Raw genomic sequence first — 21,467 nt, 5'->3', positions numbered from 1 at the left:
GCTCCCTTGTGATCACTCCTCTCCACCCTGAAACTGCAACACAGAACTGCTTATGGGTAATAGAGTTGTCAATCAGAACCAGTTGTACCCAATGCCAGCAAAGGGCCCTATGTAATCTGTCTATGACCAGTAGTCTGATCCTCTTATCATCTCTGGGCTGAAAGGTCCTGAAACTACTGTTTCCCTGCCCTGCCCTCTACCAAGGCCCAGGCAGGTGCTGCTACCATGTGTTCTCGGTGTCACTAACCTCTCCTACCAACCTCCTGTGAGAAAATAATGGGATTTGGCAGACACTCAATGGCCCACCTGGAGATTAATATAAACTGATTGAATTAAGTAAGAGTGATTGACTGCTGATTAGCCTACTTCAAAGTTAACTGGATTGTAACCACACCTTACCAGCCCTTAAGGAGGTATTGTTCTCAGAAGCTAAGGACTTTGAACTCAACTAGAGACCACCTTCAAATCCACTGAACCAATGGATTTGGATGATGCTAACCAATCCAGCTTGAAGCAGTATGTAAGGACCACCCATGCTCCGGACTTATAAAAAATTTCCACACTCAGTTTGTTGGGGAGTTTGTGATTGAAGCAGGCTTATGGCAGAGGACTTGAGGAAGAACCAAACCAGGCTGGAATTCTAGGCTAGATAGGCCTTTTTCTTAACTCCGTGTGTTCTTCTTTTTCTAATATCTAGTATGCTTTAACAAATACTTAATGCCCAAAGACTGGTGCTAAAGCTTCTAATTTAAGGTGACCACACATTAGATTTTTTTAGATATCACATTTAGATTTTAAACATCACAGTCCTAAGTTCTCTAAGGCTCAAAATGTCTCACCCCAAATTTTTGTAGGCTCTGTCACTTCAAATTTTATTTGAGAAGTTATTTTTAAAGTCATTTTGAGGGGAATGTTGGGAGAGTTCATTTGAGTGTATGCTCTACCATCTTGGCTCTACTCTGACAACCTGAGAACTTAAAAAATGTGTATTTTTCTTACCATTAATAATTTGTATTGTATTACCATGAGATCTGTGATATTTTGCAAATATTTTTGTAAATGTTAACCACTTATTTGTTAGACCTTGGTGTTACTGGAAAGAACTGTCTTTGTTTTGATTGTTGTTGCTAATTGACATAGTGAGTTCCCTTTCATTAAAACTATTCAAGTAGAAGCTAGATGCTGATGGTTTAACGAGATTCATACATAGGGCAGAGAGTTTATTAATCAATCACCAAACATTTATTAAGCACCAATTATTAGCCAGATATTGTGCTAGGTGCTGAGAAAATGAATAAAAAGAATGAGATAAGGGGCAGCTAGATGGCGCAGTGGTTAAAGCACTGGCCCTGAATTCAGGAGTACCTGAGTTCAAATCCGCCCTCAGACACTTGACACTTACTAGCTGTGTGACCCTGGGCAAGTCACTTAACCCCCATTGCCTGCAAAAAAAAAAAAAAGAATGAGATAATCCCTTTTCTCTAGAGTTGTCCTCTCAGGTTTCTTATAACTCAAAAAGTCTATGAATCTAACAGTCTACTACTGTTAATAATTAGTGATATCATGTACCTTGCCCAAGGCTACACATGTTTTAGTCACCTCAGCTCCCATGGCCATCTTTGGTTTCCCAAAGCTATCTTGAAAGTGGTTCCCTACACTTATTATTTTTGAATATGTTTTGTAAATATCAATAAAAGGACATGTTGTTTCCCCAGGTACCATAAAAGCAAATTGGGTATCTGCTGCCTGGTGAATGGTAATGCTAGGCCATGACCAGATGGACCCAATTAGTCTGGTTTTTCCTTGGGGAAAAACTGAGGAGAATGGAATATGGCATTCTCTCCCAGATAATTATCCTTTTTCTACAAAAAACCAAAACCCTTCGAATGTTTAAAATGAGAAATGTCCATTTAATGTGTTCTAGGTATGTGGGATGACTCCAAAGAAAGTTCTTTCCAGTAATGGGATGGGTCTTTCAGGGGAGTTTTTGCTTAATGAGAAAGTGGGTGAGGATGTGCATTTGGTTTAAAAAAAAAACACTGTTTAAAAGATGTGATCATGGAGGCCTCGAGGCAGATCCCAAGAAAATTTTATATCCATAAATCCATTCATTTAATAAAATTGATCAAGCACTTGTTATATGCAAGTCACAGTAGGAGATACAAGGAAGAGTAAGAATTCTTCCTTTCCCTAATGGAGTTTATGGTATAGGAGTCCAGTCAAGACAAATGCATATAGATGAATTAACAATATTATATTATGATATTAAGGTTTTACATTGATGTTATATTATTATATGATGACAGCATGAGTGTAGGGTTGATAGATGAAATCTAATGTTGGAACCATAACTTCATGCTAAGTTGGTCATGGGAGTGAGGGGTCCCAAAGCTAGTTTCATTAAGAAGGAGACATTGGAGCTGGGCCTTGACTGACTACTACTAAGATTATAAGAGTAGGTGTTAGTGGGGAAACTATTCCAAGCATGAGAAATAGCAACAAAAAGACAAGGAGGTTGGAATGCCCTGAGATGAATCTTCTAATTTTTGTCTGGATGGTCTGACCTTCCAGGGAGCTCTGTTCTCTGGCCTAAAAGAGGTAGTGTTTCAATATCTCCAAGAACAATCTCCATTGCAGCAAACACTGGTAGCATCGCTACAATCTGGAGCTGGGCTCTTTATCCCCAAATTCCAGGTCCCATAAATCGGAACTCTTTATATAGAAGGATATTTGGAGTGTGGTGTAAGGGGACTCTTGGAAGTGATCAGCATCATTGCTCCCAATGGGAAAAGGATCATTTCTCTTTCACAGAATTCTATCATTCATGCTCCAAACCTCTTCCCTTTGTCTCCATCTACACATTTAATGAACTTTTATCAAGTGACTACTATGTACTCATACACACTTCTCTGTGTAAATGTTGCCAACTGCCCCTTCCCTCTAGTAGAATATGAAATCCATGAAGGAACTTTAAAAAATGTCTTTATGTTTTCATCACCTAACACAGAACCCAGATCTTAGCAAGCATTTTAGTAAGTGCTTGTCAAATGGATGAATGCATAGAGAACTTTGACAGGTACTGGGAATGCAAAAAAAAAAAAAAAATGAAAAAGTCCTTACCCTCGAGGACCTTACATTCTATGGTCATGGTGATCATTTACCAAGTATTGTCCATCCTACCTTTTGGACAGATCTTGAATCCATTTCTTCCTCTCTATTCGCACCCCCACACTAGTTCAGGTTTTCATTACTGCTTTGCTGGATTATGGAGGCCTCATTGGCCTCCTTTCCATCAAATCTCTTCCCACTCAAAGTTTTTATAATGCTGCTAGATAAATCTCCCTTGTACACATAGCTCTGAACATTTGGCTCCCAGAAGTAGACATAGTCCTCTAGGTGGGGTTTCACCAGAATGGCATAAAGGAATATATCCTTCCTTGTTATTGAAACTAGACTTCTGGTAATGAAACTCCAGGCCACATTAGTTCTTTTATTTGTTTCCTTTTAAATTTTTTCCTACTGAGGCAATTTGCAATTCATAAGAGCATGAAAATCCTAGTTGAGGCAGTGATAAAGTCTGTTTCCTTTGCTCCTCAAATCTAATGGGTCTGTCTCTGGAGGAATTCTAGCTAATAGTGATCTCACCTAAAATTCATGGCTCCTTGTCAGATTACAATCAAAACTGGAACCAAAGGGACTTCTTTATTGGGTGGAGCGGGTTTTGGGTGATTCAGTCTCCCTACCCTGCCCAAGGGACTGCTGGTGAAAAACTAGATTGTCTTATTCCACAGTCATTACTGGGTTGGTATCATCTCATAAATCCCCATTATTGGCAAAGCTTCTTGATGAGCCAGTTGGAATCAAGAATGTCACAGCAGTGGTTCATCTCAGATGATCTCCCATCCAAGAGTTAGGTTGAAATTTTTCTGGACATAGAACCTTTTAGGGGCCACAGAGTCAAAGAAGACTGGGTAAAGATAGGGAGTACATTCTTTTATTTTGTAATAAAGATTTTTAGTTATATTTTGGGGGTTTAATTTTTATCTCTCTTTCCCTCCTTCCCTTCCCCCTCCCTGAAGTGGCAAGTAATCAGATATGGGTTATACATATACAATTATGTAAAATATTAACATTTGTAATTTTGTACAAGAAAACTTGAATAAAAGAAAAAATGAAAGAAAATGAAAAATAGCATATTTCACTATTCCATCAATATCAGTTCTTTCTTTGGAGGTGGATAGTATGTTTCAGCAATAGTCCTTTGGGATTTTCTTGGATCATTGTATTGTTGAGAATAGTCAAGTCATTCACAGCTCTTCATCAAACAATATTGCTGTCTCTGTGCACTTCACATGTCTTTCCAGGCCTTTCTGAAGTCATCCTGCTTGTCATTTCTTATAGCTCAATAATATTCCATCACCACCATTTACCACAGGTTTTTTTTTCAGCCATTCCCCAATTAATGGGCATTCCTTTGATTTCCAATTCTTTTCTTTCTTTCTTTCTTTCTTTCTTTCTTTCTTTCTTTCTTTTTTTTTGCGCTGGGCAATGAGAGTTAAGTGACTTGCCCAGGGTCACACAGCTAGTGTCAAGTGTCTGAGGCTGGATTTGAACTCAGGTCCTCCTGAATCCAGGGCCAGTGCTCTACCTACTGCACCACCTAGCTGCCCCCTTGATTTCCAATTCTTAAGAAATAAAAGATAATATTTTTGACCTGAGATAATTTAGATGTACCCCAGAAAGGCTCTACTATGTTCTTGTTGCTTCTTCAAATTCTTCCATGTGGCTTAGATTAAACATAATTTTGAGACCTTCCACTCCTTAACAATTCCTGTTCCAGTGTATCCCCTTCACTTAACAGATGAGGAAATTGGAATCCAGAAGATATGAGATCTGAGAAAGATCACATAGGTAGTAAATAGTAGAGATAGAATCCTAACTTAGGTCTTTTAACTTTCAGATGAGTGTTTTTGCCATTATGCCTAAAGTCTTACCATTATGTCAAATGGAGAAAATGAGGTCCAGGGAGATGGAAACATTTGCTCAAAACCATGTTGCAATTTAGTACTCTTTATTACACCCTAAGTTGCACTTAGTCCCAACCAGAAGGATGGGTTAACTTTAGTAGCTCAATGTTACTTAAAGAGATAGATCTTGTTAAATCAAGGAGTAACAAGTTACTTAATTTACAAACATACTCATCTAGAAAAAGAGAACCCTGAACACCAAGGAATGTACTAATCGTAATGAAGGCATAGAAGAATGCATTAGAATATCACTACCTGTTGAATATATATATTTAAAGTTTTCCTTAAATCAAGGCCACAACTGGGGAATGGGGTGGGTGGCTAGTAGTTGTGTCTTGCATTAAGTAGAAAAATATACAAAGCATGAGTTATGATGGCCCCAACTCTACTCACAGCATCATAGAATCTTCCTATTGGAGGAGACTTCAGAAGCTGTCTTATCCACCCCTTATGTAAACAAGAATCTTCTTGACCATATAATTAACAAGATCTCATCTAACCTTTTCTTGAAGATTACTTATGAGAGGAAACATGCTACCTTCTCAGAGAGTCCATTCCACATTTGGATAGTGCTACCTTTTGAATAATTTTGAAAAAGTTCTTAAATCAACCTGCTCCAATTCCAACTTAGTGTTCCTAGTTCTTTTTTTTTTTTGTCTTCCAAAGTTCATTCTTGAGAACTTCCCATACCACATGTGCTGACTTCTTTTATAGAATTTTATCCTTTCTCTCTTTTCTCTAAATCCTTTGGAATCAACTCTCTAAAAGTCTAGAGTACATGTCAGACTATACCCAACTTTCTTCCCCATTTCTATTATAATATTTAAAACAGAGTGATTACTTCTCCTCCACACCTCTGCCCCCATCATTCCTATTTCACCAATTAATTGTTTTGTAAGAGGCTAAAATTCTAGCTAGTCTGTCTAAAATATCTAATGAGTGGTCACCAATAAATTATAAGCTTTAGCAAGAGTTAGACTTTTAAGCATTTATTAAGGAGAATAAGAATTTGGAAGAGAAAGAGAAAGGCCTAGATTCATCTATCTATATCATCTGACCCACCATGGCGAGGTCAGGAACCAAAAGAGACAGAACCCCTCCACCAGCATCCACTTCCTACTTCGTGTCCTCCTCCCAGAAATGGAAGGCTCCTCAAGTTGATTGGCTGGTAGCCTTGCTAGACAGTACCCATGAGCAAATGTCACTTCCTGATGCTAAGGACCTCGACCACATGGCTTGCCCAAAGAGTCCTTCTCCTCATGGCGGAGCTTTGCTACAGTAAGTCTCCAGCAGGTGGCATCATTCCAATCATTACAGTTTCTTGTTCATATCTGTACTAGGAGTTCATCTTGTTCCCTCCTTTACATTTTAAAAGGTTAAATTATCATTAAGACAAGCTAAGAAAGTTTTAGATGATCAGATTACACTTACAGTACTGTGTTCAGTAATTGGATCTATTTTTTAGGGAAGACACTGACAAACTTATGGGACAAACTTAGGAGACAACTCAGAATGGTGAGATAAGAGGATACTTGTCCAGATGGGGGTTAATCAAAAGAACTAGGGACATATGAAGTTTAAAATCTATATTGTGTGATTGACTTAAATTAAAAGCTTTAGCACCAGTCTTTGGACATTAAACATTTATTAAAGCATACAGGTATTAACATGGAGTTCAGAAAGTTAAGAAAAGGCCTATCTAGCCTAGAGTTCCAGCCTGGTTGGGTTCTTCCTCAAGTCCTCTGCCACGAGCCTGCTTCAATCAGGAACTCTTCTGCAAGCTGATTGTGGAAGTTTTTTATAGGTCTGGAACAGAGGCAGTCCTTACACACTGCTTCAAACTGATTGGTTGGTGTCATCCAAATCCATTGGTTTTGAAGGTATTCTCAAGTTGAGTTCACAGTCTAGCTTCTGAGAATAATACCTTCTTAAGGGCTAGCCAGGTGTGATTACAATCCAGTTAACTTTGAAGTAGGCTAATCAGCAGTCAATCACTCACTTGATTCAATCAGTCTAGATTAATCTCCAGGTGGGTCTTTGAGTACCTGCTAAATCCCATTATTTTGTCACAGATGTATATATAGGAGAAGAGAAAATTTAGAATCCTGTTTAGGTGGGTTAGATTACATGGCTTCTCAAGTCCCTTCAAACTAGGAAATCTATGATTCTGTTATTCCAGTTCCTCTTAGGTATTGTCAGGCGTCCTTCTCCTTAGAGGAGGCCTTGATGGGCCAAGTATGAACAGTGCACATCTCTCCCTCTAACATTATATATTCTCTTGGTTTGTGAGAGCTAACACACTGGGTAACAGGGTCAAATTCAAAAGTATTTCCACAAGATGGAATCTAGTCGGGTGAAATCCAGTAGAGATAAATGTAAAGTCTTACACTTAGGTACAAAAAAATCAACTCCACAAACAAAAACTGGAAGTAGTACGGATAGATAGCAGTTGTACTAAAAAAAGAATCCAGGGGTTTTAGTAGACTGCAAGCTTAATATGAGCCAGCAATGTGATGTGTCAGCTAGAAAAGCTAATTCTATCTTGAATTCCAGGAGGAGAGTCATAGCTTCTAGAATATTGGGAATACTGTCTATCTTTATCAGAGTGTTGTATTGTGTTCAGTTTTGGGAACCATCATTTAGTCATTGATAAGTTGGAGAGAATCCAGAGGTCACTTAAGATAATGTAGGATCTTGATTTCATGACATATGAGGATCAATTGAACAAACTGGGCAATTTTTTTATATTAAAGTGACCTGATTTGATTCAGACCACTAATACAGAATTAAAATGGGTGAAAATATCACTCTTTAGAAGACAACAATGATCTGATAAAGATTTGACTTAATGGAAATTAAAAGGAAAAAAGTTGCAGAGCACAGCTCCTATTAGAACAAGCTAACTTTCCAGATTTTCCAAATTAAAACAACAACAACAACAAAAAACCAACCACTTCAACATGAAGCTACCATACAAAGTTTTCCCATTTCTCGCTGTAAAAAGTTCAGAGTTTTCAATTTAATAATGGGTGGTTTTTATTGAGAAGGACAGTTTTGGCCTGGACTTCCCCTTGCCCAGGATAATATTTTGCTCTTCTTTTTGTCGACGTTGTCTCTCTTGTTCTAGTTTCATCCTTTCTTCATAAATCTTTCTTTGTTCTTCAACAATTCTCAATTGTTCTTCAGCCAGTTTGGCTTGTGCATCTGCAATTTTTCGATTACTCTCTTCCAGTATTCTCTCTAGTTCCTCACGTTTTGCGCGCTCTTCCTCCTCTCTAGCTTTTTGTGCTGCAAGCTCAGCTTGTCTCTGTCGCTCGAGTTCTTCGAGCAACTGCTTTTTCATCGTGTCTTTAGCTTCTTCTACCCTTCGGAGAACTTCTCGCTCAATTTCATCCTTCCTTTTCTCCAATTCTTCCTCTACTCGTTTTGCCACAAGTTCTTCTACTCTTCTCGATGTTTCTTCCTCAATGAGCTTCTCTTTTATTTCCTGCTGTCGAATCTTTCGTTGCCGCTGGAACTCTGCCTTCTCCTCCTCCTCCCGTTTCTGCTTCTCGGCCAGGGTGCTCCGCTTGCTCACCGTGCGCCCGAAGATGTCGACGCGGTCCCGGGAGGACGAGGCACGCTCGCGCTTCCGCTCGCGGCGGGACACGGCGGCGTAGGTGGAGCGCGAGCGCGAGCGCGAGCGCGACTTCCGGCGCCGGTTCCTCTTGCTCTCCCGGTACTTGGAGCGTTTCCGAACCCGTTTCTTATCCCGGGACCGCGACCGAGACCGGCTCCGCTTTTTGTTTCGCTTACTGCTCTTGGTGTGTTTGGAGCGGGACGAGCTCCGACTTCGGGACCGGCCCATCTCTGCGGGCCGACGACGCTGTTGGCTCGGCCGCCTTCGCCTACGGCCCTCCCTAAAGCCCCCGCCTCGCACTCCCTTTCTTGTCTCTTGCGCTGTCTTCGGACGCTGCCTCAAAGCTCCGCCGAGATCATGAGTCCGAGAGCGGGCCCAGTAGGCCTTATACCCATCTTCCGTGTTCACAAGTGCCACGAAGGGCTTTCCCCGCCCCCCTCAGACGTCCAAACTGGACATTTTTAACCTAGAAAAAATAAGACACAAGGAGGGGATGTGATGGCTGTGCTCAAATATTCGAGGGGTTCCCATGTAGAAGAGGAGTTAGACTTGGGCTATTTGACCTCAGAAATCAGAACCTAGAACAATGGATAGAAGGTGTGAAAAGACAAATTTGGACTCAATGACAGGAAAACTTTCCTAATGAATAGAGCTGTCCCAAAATGAAATGGGCAGTGTGGCTTCTCTCTCTTTGGAGATCTTCAAACAGAGGGTGAATGGCTTCTGTTTTGTTTTGTTAGAGTGAGGATTCTTTTATATTTGGTATACACTAGCTGTTTACTGAGGTCTGTGATTCTGTCCTTCTTTTGTAGAGGCCACCATCTCCAAGAGGCACACTCCTCCACAACCCATCTTTTCTCACTGACAATCAAATAATTGATACTGATGACTTTTGGAGATGAGTCCCAGACTTCCTCAGTCTCTCTCCCTTCTGGGCTCAGTGCAGAGATGGGAAGCACCAGCCTTTACTCTTGGCCTACCACTCATGCCACCTCCACTCTCCTGAGTCACTAACTGGCTTCCAAGCTCCAGGACACTCTATTACTTTCTCCTGAATACAGGCTCACTTTCCCTACTTTAAATTACCTCAATTTCTTCCTTCTGGCTCAACCACTAAAGAATTCCTGTACATACCTATGGGCATTGTTTATGCATAGGACTTCTCCAATATTAGCAATAAGGATACTCCTTGAAGCTTACTAAATATCCCTGAGTGATAATTAAGAGCAAATCTTTAGCAGTCAACTGCACTGTCTTTGGTACATAAATGCAGCCTCCTTTGTTTTTTGTTTGTTTTGTTTTTTGGGGGAGGCAATGGGGTTAAGTGACTTGCCCAGGGTCACACAGGTAGTAATTGTCTGAGGCCAAATTTGAACTCAGGTCCTCCTGACTCCAAGGGCTAATTCTATCCACTATACCACCTAGCTGCCTCAGATGCAGCCCTTGTGAACTTTATAAAAGACTGTGCAGGTAGGTGAAACAGTAGATAAAATGGCAGGCATAGAGTTAGGAAGACCTGAGTTCAAATTTGACCGCAGACATTTACTTGCTATATCATTCTGGGCAAGTCACTTCACCCTGTTTGTTTCAGCTTTCTTATCTGTAAAATGAGCTGGAGAAGGAAATGGCAAACCACTACATTGGCTTTGCCAAGATAATCCCAAATGGGGTTAAGAAGAGTTGGACATGACTGAAAATGACTAAATAACAACAACAAAAAATAGGAAAGGAGATGAACACCTATTCCAAGCTTTAGAGTATGTAGGTCTCCCCAGTCATGGAACTTGAGAGTCTTGTGTGCTTGTTCCATTTATAGAGTGCCAATGACAATAGTTGATATTTGTATAACCTTTAAGGTAGCCCAGGTACTTTACATAGATTATTAGCATCTCCTCCCTATAGATGAGGAAACAGAGGCTGAGAGAGGCCAGGTGTCTTGCCTAGGGCTCTCCTGAGAATGTCTAAAAACTTGTCAATGTCTTCCCTAAAAAATGGGGTCAAGAGCTGAACTCTGTAAATGTGGCCTGACCAGCCAAAATTTTCTTAGCTTGCCTTAGTGATCATTTATCCTTTTAAAATGTGGAGAAAGAAACAAGAGGAATTCTTTACAACAAGAGAAATTCATTACAGGTATGGACAAGAAAAACCTAGATGCTGAGTAGAAATGATGGGAAATCTGGGGTAAGTGACCACTCTGTAATAGAGATGGAGAAGAAAACTGGACATGATCTGGTATGTAAGTGTGTGAAGTGTGATTCAAATCCAGGTCTTCTTGATTCTAGGCCCAGCGCATGATCCATGATACCACACTCTTTTCTCATTGCATCTCATTCCCTCTCATCTTTAGAACAGGGTTATAGAGGCAGTGCCTACCATGAGTCCACTCCCATCTCCAGGGACCCAATCAAGACAGTAATCTGCCAGCAGCCAGGTCTCAGAACTCTAAGAAGTGCTAATGGAATTCCCCATAGCCTATATTCCCCGGCCTAGCTACACAACATTTGGAGTGACCAGCTATGGAAACTGACACCTCTGCACCTATACAGGTGCCTTTGTTAGTCATCACAGGATCCTGGAGGGTGAGGGCCCTCATCAACTGGTTCTTTCCATGTCCCATAACAGGCAAACTCTCAGCAGCTGGTCCCTTTATCCCTGTGATTCAGGTTTACCTTTTCCCCTGCTTCTTTTCTTCATAATCTCCTCTTTATTCACTTCAGTTCTATGCCTCCAGAGGTAACACCTTCCTTGGCTCCCCCATTTCATTATACCCACTGGAGCATCCACTCTACTATTAACAAATCTCCCTCCTCCTGGCTCTCTTTCCTTCACGCTTTTTTTCCCTTCACACTTTTTAAAAAAATTAACATTTTTTATTAAAAAAACCCTTTTGGTATTCATAGGATTCTATCTCATTCCAGAAGACAGAACACCCTTTCTAGCACCTTCTTTCATGCCCTCTGACATATTGGGCTATACAAAACAGGAATCCTCACCTCACTGACACCTTCAGATGGCCCCTTCAACATCACCACTCAGTATCCTGTCTTCCTTTGAAGTCCACTCCATCTACCTTTATCATTACCTGTATAACAAGTTGAGAAACTTATTACTCCAGTACTGCAAGTCATTCTGCCTCCTTTAAGATCACTATATGGCTCATAGTCTTCTTAGGGGCAGCTAGGTAGTGCAGTGGATAGAGTGCCAGCCCTGGAGTCAGAAAGACCCGAGTTCAAATATGGCCTCAGGCACTACTGACTGTGTGATCCTGGGTAAGTCACCTAATCCTGTTTACCTCACCACCATCTGTAAAATTAACAGGATAAGGAAATGGCAAAACCACTATAGTACCTTTGCCAAGAAAACCCCCAAATGGGGTGATGAAGAATCAGACTCGATTAAACAACTTCTCAACCTCAATATCTTTCCCATTCCTTGAAGACCTTAATATAAGCACAGATGTCTCCTTGAACACAGTGGCACCCAAGTTTATAAAATTCTTCAACTTCCATAACATACCTATAACTTTAGCCATGTAGGTGGGTGACTGTACTGTTGATCTCATCATCATTGAGGACTGTGGTATCACAATGGTACCATAACTTCCTAATTCCTTTTGATCATAACCCCCTGTCATTCTATTTCTGTTTCCTCCTCACTCTTCCTAAGCTTATTGTTCATACTCACAATGACCAATAATTCCTCCACAACTACCTGTTCTCCAAGTACAACACCCCATTTACTACCTTCCTTTCATGACCTGGACTCAAGAGTTATACTAGTTCAATGCTACACCATTCTCTTGCCCTGAATCACATTTCTTCCACCCTTTTTTTTACCAATACCAGTTACTCTTTGTCAAACTCCAACTCTGGTTACCCTTTTCACCCTCATAAGTCTTCTTCACCCCAAATTATATGATGCTAATTTCTGCTGAAAAAGATCACATCATTGTTTTGATCGGATCTACTATAATTAAGGTTATCTAATTGCAACAGGCCCTGCGCTGCTATTCAGCAATTAATTTATTCTTGCATTATTGACTGTCTATTGTACTTTCTACAGTGGCTATTCCTAATTATCTCTTCTTTCTTCAAACCCCCTATAAGTGCACCTGAATCAGCAGAGGACTTCTCCTTTACTGAAAAAATAGGAGTCATTTCTCCCCTTTGCCCTATCCCAAAGAACAAAACCTCTCTGGATTGTTTCCCATTCTCTCCCCTTTGTTTTGGTCTCTGAGGAAGAATGGGGTCTGAGAAAAAGACAGACAGACATGACAAAGAGAGACAGAGAAAGAGAGAAGTGGGAGGGAAGAGTCTAGTGTGTGCTGATTATTGTTCTAGGTACTAGAGATACTGTGACAAAAACAAGTGTTGCCTTCAAGATGTTTACATTTTCATAGGTAAAATTATATATATATATATATATACATTATAAAGATAGGTAGATAGTGTGTATGTATAAGTAAAAACAATACAACACAAAATAATTTTAGTAGAGGAGAGGCTACCATTTGGGGGGGGGCAAAAAAGGCTTCAAGTAGAAGATGGTGCTTGACTTAATTCAATATCAGAAGTCTTAAAATATTTGCAAATAGAAGAAGTATCATAAAAATTGAGATCATTGGTATCCTGAAGTGATTTGTAGTCCTTGAAAAAATCTTACCAAAAAGGACCAGGTGAGGTGTGGACAAAGAAATAGGGAGCAGGTTTACTGAACTCAATAAAAGATCTGAGAATGTAATTAATAAGGAATGAGGATAAGTAGATAGGAGTGGGAAGAAAAGGGCTCTGGAAGCCCCCACTGAGAAGTCCCAATACTGAAATTCAGTGGTTCCCATGTCCAACTCAACCAGGCCCATTCATCCTGCACTTTCTGTCTTTCCCCTCCTTGAGAAACACACTATACGGAAACTGTTTACTTTTATACACAAAGTGCTCAGGAAGGGATTTTTCTCAAGATGCCAGACTTAGGGGTTGCTGGCTCCCTGGAGAAAGGGAGATAGTGTCTGTCCATCAGAAGGTCTTCATCTCCCTGCTCCCTGCATCAAGTCCATGTGCCCTTAGTTCTACCATTGAATAGTGGCAAGGCGGGAGAAGGGGAAAAAGTGAAGATTACATGACAGCAACATGATTGTCAGATATCTGGTTCCAAAGAAATATTAACTGAGTGGTTTTCATCAAAAAAGACTGAACAGACAGGTAAGTTAGCAAGGTTAAGGTGACTCACAGTAGGGCAGGGAAAGAATGAAAAGAATAGGGCCAAGAACCATTTCATTTCCTCGACATGAGAAGAAACTATATAAAAGCCGCATAGCATACCCAGGATTCAGCAACAGACTCGAGTACCTTGAGAAGTTGCCTGCCTCTGAGCACCAGGTAAGCCTCTTTATTCTGAATTTCTTCCCTATAACCCACTATGCAGAGTCTGCTAGAATCATAGAACTTCATTATAGAGATGATGAATTTTGATGTCCAGAGAGGAAATGACTTGTGCAAAGTCACACAGCAAAGGCAGGACTAGAATTTAGATTGCTTCATTTCTGACCCAAAATTCTTAAGCAACATTGGCCATTTCATTATTTTCTGTCTGAAAAACAAAATGGCCAGTATTGCCTTACCTGACATGGTATCCATTTAGGGTATTTCATAGAATCTTGGAATGCCAAAGCTGGAAGACACCTTTAAGATCATGTATGTGTATGAGGTACCTTTGATATTTGTATGGGTATGTGTATATGCACATGTGTAACTTCACCTACATGTGTCTGTTTATATACAATATACATATATGTTTGTGTGTCTATATATACACAATTCAGAATATATGCTGAAATAATAGGTGCTTAATAAGTTTCTGTCAACCTGGGGCTATAATAGCCACCTTCAAGTATTTGAAAGGTTGTCACATGGAAAGGGGTTTAGATTTGTTTGCCCCAGTCCCAGAGAGCAGAACTAGGAGCAGTGGATGGAGGTTGCAGAGGCAGATTTAGACTTGATGTAAAGGAAAAACTTCTAACAATTAGGTTTATCACAACATGAAGTGGGCTGCCTATGAGCTTGAGGGTTTCCCCTCAGTGGCTCTCTTTAGTCAAGGAATGGATGTTCACTAATGAGGTAAACTGTAGTTGTTCAGTCGTGTCTGACTCTTCATGACCCCATTTGGGATTTTCTTGGCAAAGTTACTGGAGTGGTTTGCCATTTCCGTATCCAGCTCATTTTACAGATGAGAAAACTGAGGCAAACAGGGTGAAGTGATTTGCCCAAGGTCAGACAGATACTAAGTGTGGCAGTTCAGATTTGAACTCAGCTCCTCCTGACTCCAGACTTGGCACCTACCTGCCTTAGGTACACTGTAGAGGGGATTATTTTTCAGGTACAGCTTGGACTGGATGCTGTCTGAAGTCCCTATGGATGCTGAGATTCTGTGATCTTAAGCTAATTGAAAGTCAAATTCTTTTGTTTTACATATGAGGAAAGAAAGGAGTGTGAAGAGAATTAAATACTTGCCTGAGGTCACACAACTGGTTAATTGTAGGGCTTGGATTTGAACACAGGTCTCTAAAATTTTAATGCTTTTAAACTCCTTTCCCCCAATACTTCATCCACCTAAAAACTATTGCAAAAAAACCCAACTTCATTAAAAATTCATCTGGGTATTCAAAATAGAATTATCATCCATAGAGTCTTTAATGTGTGGTTTTTAGTGGAATTTCTGACATATTTCTTTCCAAATGACCTACTGATTGCTTTACAATCATCTGAGAAACATGCCCTTTGGACATGTGACATGATCCCTTAGTTTCCTCATGTGCAACGAGAAAGGGTTGGATGTGACCACCTCTAATGGTCTTTCCAACTTTAGATCCAAACATCTGAGGAGGATATAGAGAAAGAAACTGAAACTTCAAGAAGAGGAACAGAGTGGGGGGTGGGGCACAGGGTGGGAAAGACACTGGGACAAGGAGGTTAATCTTATATTGACACTGGAAGTTTTCAGGAGAAATTCTGCTCAGACATGAGCAAAACTAGGAGAGGAGTGAACCTAGAGAATCAAGGGAAACCAATGACTATCATCCTATCTTCTGACCAAGATGGATTCTGAGCACATTTCATTATGAAAGAGAAATGGGCAAGAAGTACTAGAAGGAAGAGAAGGAGAATCCTGGCAGTGTTCATGAAGCCACACTTCTCCAGCAGGGATCCTGGCTATGCTTCATTTGATAATAAAATGACTAACTGTCCTTTCTTCTCCAGGTACAACCACATTGCACAACTATGTCTTCCCACCAACAGAAACAGCCCAATATCATGCCTCCTCAGCTTCAGCAGCAGCAGGTGAAACAGCCCTGCCAACCACCTCCTCGGGAGACATTTGTCCCACAAACAAAGGAGCCATGCCACCCCAAGGCCCCGGAACCAGGCACCACCAAGGTGCCAGTGCCAAGCCAGCCTAAGGTCCCAGGGCCAGGCACCACCAACATAGGAGAGCCATGCTACCCTGAGGTGCCAGTGCCAAGCTATCCTAAGGTCCCAGTGCCAGATACCACCAAGGTACCAGTGCCAAGCCAGCCTAAGGTCCCAGTGCCTGGAACCACCAAGGTGCCAGAGCCCCATCCCATCCCGGTTACTCCACCTGTTACCCAAGAGAAGTACCCACAGGTCCCCAAGACCAAGCAGAAGTAAGATGACCCAAGATCTCATCCTCATCCTCCATGGGACAAACTTCTGCTGCTGAAACTCCCTTGTCAATCTGCTTTCAAGCCTAAATGCCTCTGCCATCCCCCTTGGTGGTTTTGAGCCTGTGTAATTCATATGCTGCGATGAATTAGCAAGTTCTCTACCTTTATTTGTTCCCTGCAAACATTAAGCACTGAGTCTTGTCCCCATGCTGAGATTCTTAAACAGCAGGATGAGGCTGAGGCTGTTGCTAGCTGCCCAAGGCTCAGCTGTCAAGGCTCCAATGAGGATAAATTTAGGAGCAACTGAATCCTCCTCTCTCTGGTTTCATTAAAGTCACTTTCCATCTTACTTTCACATGTGTATTTGTGTTCTTGATTACAACCTGAGTGACTCTAACCAGAATCTTCCCTCTTTTATTTTCTTCCCAGGTGGGCAAAAAAGGTGTGACATTGAGGTTGGTTGGAAGATTTAGAAAATAAACCTCCTGACTCAGGAGCTCTGATCAGGGAGGGGCTGGGTGGAGGAGGGTGGAGGGGGATAGGGTACCGGATCCTGGCACAAGCTTTAGGCTAAACTGGCACTGTGCTGGCCCTCAGCAGGTGTTGAGCAAACTTTAAATTGGGCGATTATGTAATGCCACTCCCCCTCTAAGACTGCTCAACACCTGACTTTATTTCTGGGTCCAACTCATTCCTAGAATCCTCATTGTCTTGCTACTCTTAAGAGCTAAGCCCAGCTCTTGTCCTGCTCCTATAGTGAAAGCACCATTAGTCTCTAGCCCTGGGTCTGAGTACTGATTTTTCTACTTACCTGGGCAAGTTATTTAAGCATTCTGAGCTACTTCTTTCTTATGTGCAAAATTGCTAATTGGCTTTTTTTGGGTGTGTGATAAAGGCACTATATAAATGTGAATTAATATTTCTTCTGTTAGGCAAGTTCTCATTCACTAGGAGGAGAAATTGGGTCTACATGTCTCTACTCTCTACTCTATTCATACCCATACAGTTATAGAGTTATATGATCATTCTAGGCAGGAGTATGCCAGAACCAGTCAAAGCAACTTATGAAAGCTTATAGTTAAATTTTCAGTGTGGGCATTTGCACTCCGGAAATTGGCTATCTCTACAAAACAGGGCTCGGTTTATTGTTTTATTAATTGCTTAGACTTAAGAAAGTAATGGAGAAAATGTTAATAATGCAGATTCAACTTAAAAGTGTGTTCTATGTTTTAGGAGAGCTAATTGTTAAACATTTACCAAATTGACCTCTGATTCTAAGCCAACCTTCTCATTTGATAGATGAATAAACTGAGGCCCAGAGAGGGGAACTAACTTTTCTATGGCAGTAGAATATGCTTGTTTGACTATATTTTTCATTACATCATACTGTCCCTTTATGCCCTTTGTTCAATCACTCCCACCTTCTAACACTTGATGAGACTGATTTTGCTTTTGGTCAACACTTTGCACTGATTGTCTACTGTGTGCAGAGCCCTGTACCTGCCACTACTGAAAAAACATAGAAGTAAAAAAAAAAAAAGGTGAATTTTAAATAAGGGCGGGAAAGAGAAGGTATTCCATATAAAGAGAATGGCTGGCAACTAGGTGGTGCAGTGGATAAAGCACCGGCCCTGGATTCAGGAGGACCTGAGTTCAAATCTGACCTCAGACACTTAACACTAGCTGTGTGACTCTGGGCAAGTCACTTAACCCTCATTGCCCTGCAAGAAAAAAAAAAAAGGAGAATGCCCACTTTATGAAAGTATGAGGGTAGGAATGTTTGAGAGATGAGCAGCAGGTTTCTAGGACTTTAGCTGAGTATACATGCTACAGAGTATCTACAAATAAAATGGGTGAGAGTATAGGTAGAGTTAGGGAAGGATTGTTTGGTAAGTAGTTGAGTGTAGTAAATCAGGCATCAGAGGACTTAGATTCAAACCCAATTTATCCCTCTTACTAGCTGAAAGACCTTGGGTAAATTGCTTTACCTAACAATGATTTCTAAGCACCTTTTATGTGTTAGGCACTATAGCAGGTGATATAAAATACAATGGTAACCAGTAGGTGGCATTCATAGACACTTAACCTGATATTGTTCAGAAAAAAAAAATGCTCTAGCCCTGGAATGTGTCATGCTCATTATGACATTTATGTGTATGCATCCCACTATGCAGAAACACTGAGGAAGTTCTAAAATTTTTATAGTTCTCAGGTAGTGGACAACGTTCTGTCTCTCAGCTTGCTTTCACTCTCACCCTCTCACCCTCCTGCTGCCCCGCCCCTACCCCCGCCCCACCCCCCCTGAATTGCAGCATCCATACATTACCTAGGATATGAGGACGTGTGAATCTACCTAACCAGAATTCAGCTCTGAGTTCTGAACAAGATATATTTCAAAGCCCTAGTCACATGACCTTGATATACTAGAGTTGACATTCCATAGAACAGACAGGTACTTAGCATTTTCTCTTTGTGTAGGAATAGTAGAAGCAATGAAAAATATATATTGAAATAGATGTGGAACAGCTGCATGCCTATAATCTCTCTCAAACCTCAAACCCTAAATAGAATCACTCCAAATCCAGTAGATCTAGGAAATTCATGCTTTGAATAAGGTTAGTTTCCTGTAGCTGTTCTCTTAAAGTGGTCAAAGGAATAAAGATGGTACAAGTCAGTTTCCACCCAATGTTCTACTCATGTTTTCAGTAGAGCTAGTGTTTTGGTAGAGATGCAGAAATTCTGACCTGGGACTTGTGACTCTGATACTTGGAGTGTGAACTTTAGGAGACAGTGTTAACTAGGACTTGTGAAGCTCAGTGCTTTCCCTGGTCTTAGCTGTCTTGTCCTTCATAGGAAGATTTGACAGATTCTAGCCTTGGCTAGTAGTAGGGTGAATGAACTTATCAACCATCTCCAGCAAACACAGGGCACAGAAATTCTACTCTGAAGTTCTTCTGACCTTAAACATGTACCCCATTGTTGCAACTAGACTATCTCATTAATCTCTCTCCCCAGTCCAAAAAAGTTCTACTTTTTTCAGCAGCTGGTGGAAGTGAGGTAAAAATGTGGAGCATCTGGAGGAAAGAAACAGCTAGAGGGGCTGATACACAGACAAAAACTTAAAAGTCTTTATTTTTGTTTTCAATAATAAACATTTTTATTTAAAGTTTTGAGTTCCAAATTCTATAGGAATTTCCTCTTTCCTCCCCCTCCCTGAGGTTATAAGCAATCAGATAAAGGTTATACATGTGCAATTATGTAAAACATCATTTTGTATAAGAAAACTTGAATAAAAGAAAAAATAAAAGTGAAAAATAGCATGCTTCAATCTGTGTTCAATCAATATCAGTTCTTTTTTTGGAGGTGGATAGTCCTTTGAGATTGTCTTGGATCATTGTATTGCTGAAAATAGTTAAGTCATTCACAGTTCTTCACTGAACAATATTGTTGTCACTATGTACAACATTCTCCTGGTTCTGCTCGCTTCACTATACATCAGTTCATATGTCTTTACAAGCCTTTCTGAAGTCATCAGACCTGTCATTTCATTTAGCACTATAATATTCCATTACAATCATATAGCACAACTTATTCAGCCATTCCCCAATTGATGGTCATTCCTTTGCAAAAGTCTTTACTCTAAAGACTCTTAAATTCTACTTTCTTTGTTCTCTTCTTAACTTGAATTGAAAATACTCCCTAATTCAATTAATATGTATTTTCACTGATATGTGCATCCTCTTCATTTAATAGTTCAGATTGCAATTCATCTACATATTGTTTTGTTTGATGGTTCAGGATGAAACTAGGTACAAAAGTTAGAAATTGAAAAAAGTTCACTATGATGTAACTATTATGCTGTAAGAAATGATGAGCAGGCAGATTTAAGAAAAACCTGTGAAGAAAGACTTAAATGAATTGATGTTGAGTGAAATGAGCAGAACCAAGAGAATAGTATACACTTTGTGTGATGATCAACTGTGACAGACTTAGCTCTTCTCAGCAACACAATGATCCAAGACAATGCCAAAAAACTTATTATGGAAAATGCTCTCCACATCCAGAAAAAGAACTATGGTGTCTGAATGCAGATCAAAGCATACTATTTTCACGTTTGCTGTTGTTTCTTCTTTCTTGTGTTTTTTTTCCCTTTTTTTCTGATTCTTCTCTTACAACATGACTCTTGTGGAAGTATGTTTAACATGTTTGTAATGTATAACCTATTATCAGATAGTTTGCTGGCTTTGGGTAGGGGAGGTAAGGAATGGTGGGAGAAAAATTTGGAATTCAAAATCTTACAAAAATGAATGTTGAAAACTATCTTTATGTGTAATTGGAAAAAATAAAATAAATACTATTAAAAATAAAAAGGAGGGGTAGCTAGATAGCACAGTGGATATAGCACTAGTCCTGGATTCAAGAGTACCTGAGTTCAAATCTGGCCTCAGACACTTGGTCCTTACTAGCTGTGTGACCCTGGGCAAGTCACTTAACCCCCATTGCCCCACAAAAAACCAAAACAAAACAAAACAAAAAAACCCCCAAAAAACAAAAAGTAAAAAAAGGAGAAAAAGTTCAGATTTGGACTTTGTATTTCATTTGTACATACTTACATGTCTACATATCATCTCCATGATACCATGTTAGTCTTTTCTTTTCAGGAAGGAGTTCTTTTTTTCTTTCTTTGTATTCTTGGGGCCAGTATAACTTCTGACACAGTGAAGTACTTAATAAACAAGGGCCGATTCATGGAATCTTGTCCATGTTCTTCCAGTAAAACTCACTAGAAGATCTCTCCAATGTACTAGTCTTTTTACATTTCTTGGTTATCAACACAGCATGTAGACTGTCTACTTCTCACTCTTACTCCATGACCAACCTTCCTCCTTTTCCCATCATTTTTTTGGTACAAAGGAGGGTCAGCACAACCAAATGTCGGCCTGACAGAACTTGCAAATGTGGGACCAATACATAGTGCCTCCTTGGAAAGATGAGGTTCCTCAAAGGAGATCTTACTTGTCATAATTGGATTCCCATGATTTCATTATCTCCTCTTATTCCTTGCTCCAGCTAGAGAACCTTAGGTTTATCTGTACTGTCCATGGTTTTGTGATGTTTAAAATCTAAATGTGTGGTCGCCTTA

At 40.3% G+C, this 21,467-nt stretch overlaps 2 protein-coding genes across 2 annotated transcripts; one reads left to right on the top strand and one right to left on the bottom strand.

Moving 5' to 3' along the window:
* Positions 1-8,046: 8,046 nt before the first annotated feature.
* On the bottom strand, positions 8,047-8,874 carry LOC122754765 (arginine and glutamate-rich protein 1-like). The gene has a single exon (XM_044003227.1). The coding sequence runs from the start codon at positions 8,872-8,874 to the stop codon at positions 8,047-8,049; it is 828 nt and encodes a 275-aa protein (XP_043859162.1).
* Positions 8,875-15,896: 7,022 nt separating this feature from the next.
* LOC122726299 (cornifin-like) lies at positions 15,897-16,328 on the top strand. The gene has a single exon (XM_043963949.1). The coding sequence runs from the start codon at positions 15,921-15,923 to the stop codon at positions 16,326-16,328; it is 408 nt and encodes a 135-aa protein (XP_043819884.1). The 5' UTR covers positions 15,897-15,920.
* The last annotated feature ends 5,139 nt before the right edge of the window (positions 16,329-21,467 follow it).

Source organism: Dromiciops gliroides, chromosome 4 (genome assembly GCF_019393635.1).
Source record: "Dromiciops gliroides isolate mDroGli1 chromosome 4, mDroGli1.pri, whole genome shotgun sequence".
Taxonomy (NCBI): Eukaryota; Metazoa; Chordata; class Mammalia; order Microbiotheria; family Microbiotheriidae; genus Dromiciops; species Dromiciops gliroides.
Note: the sequence above shows the minus strand (reverse complement) of the source record. Positions and strands in the feature narration are given on the sequence as shown.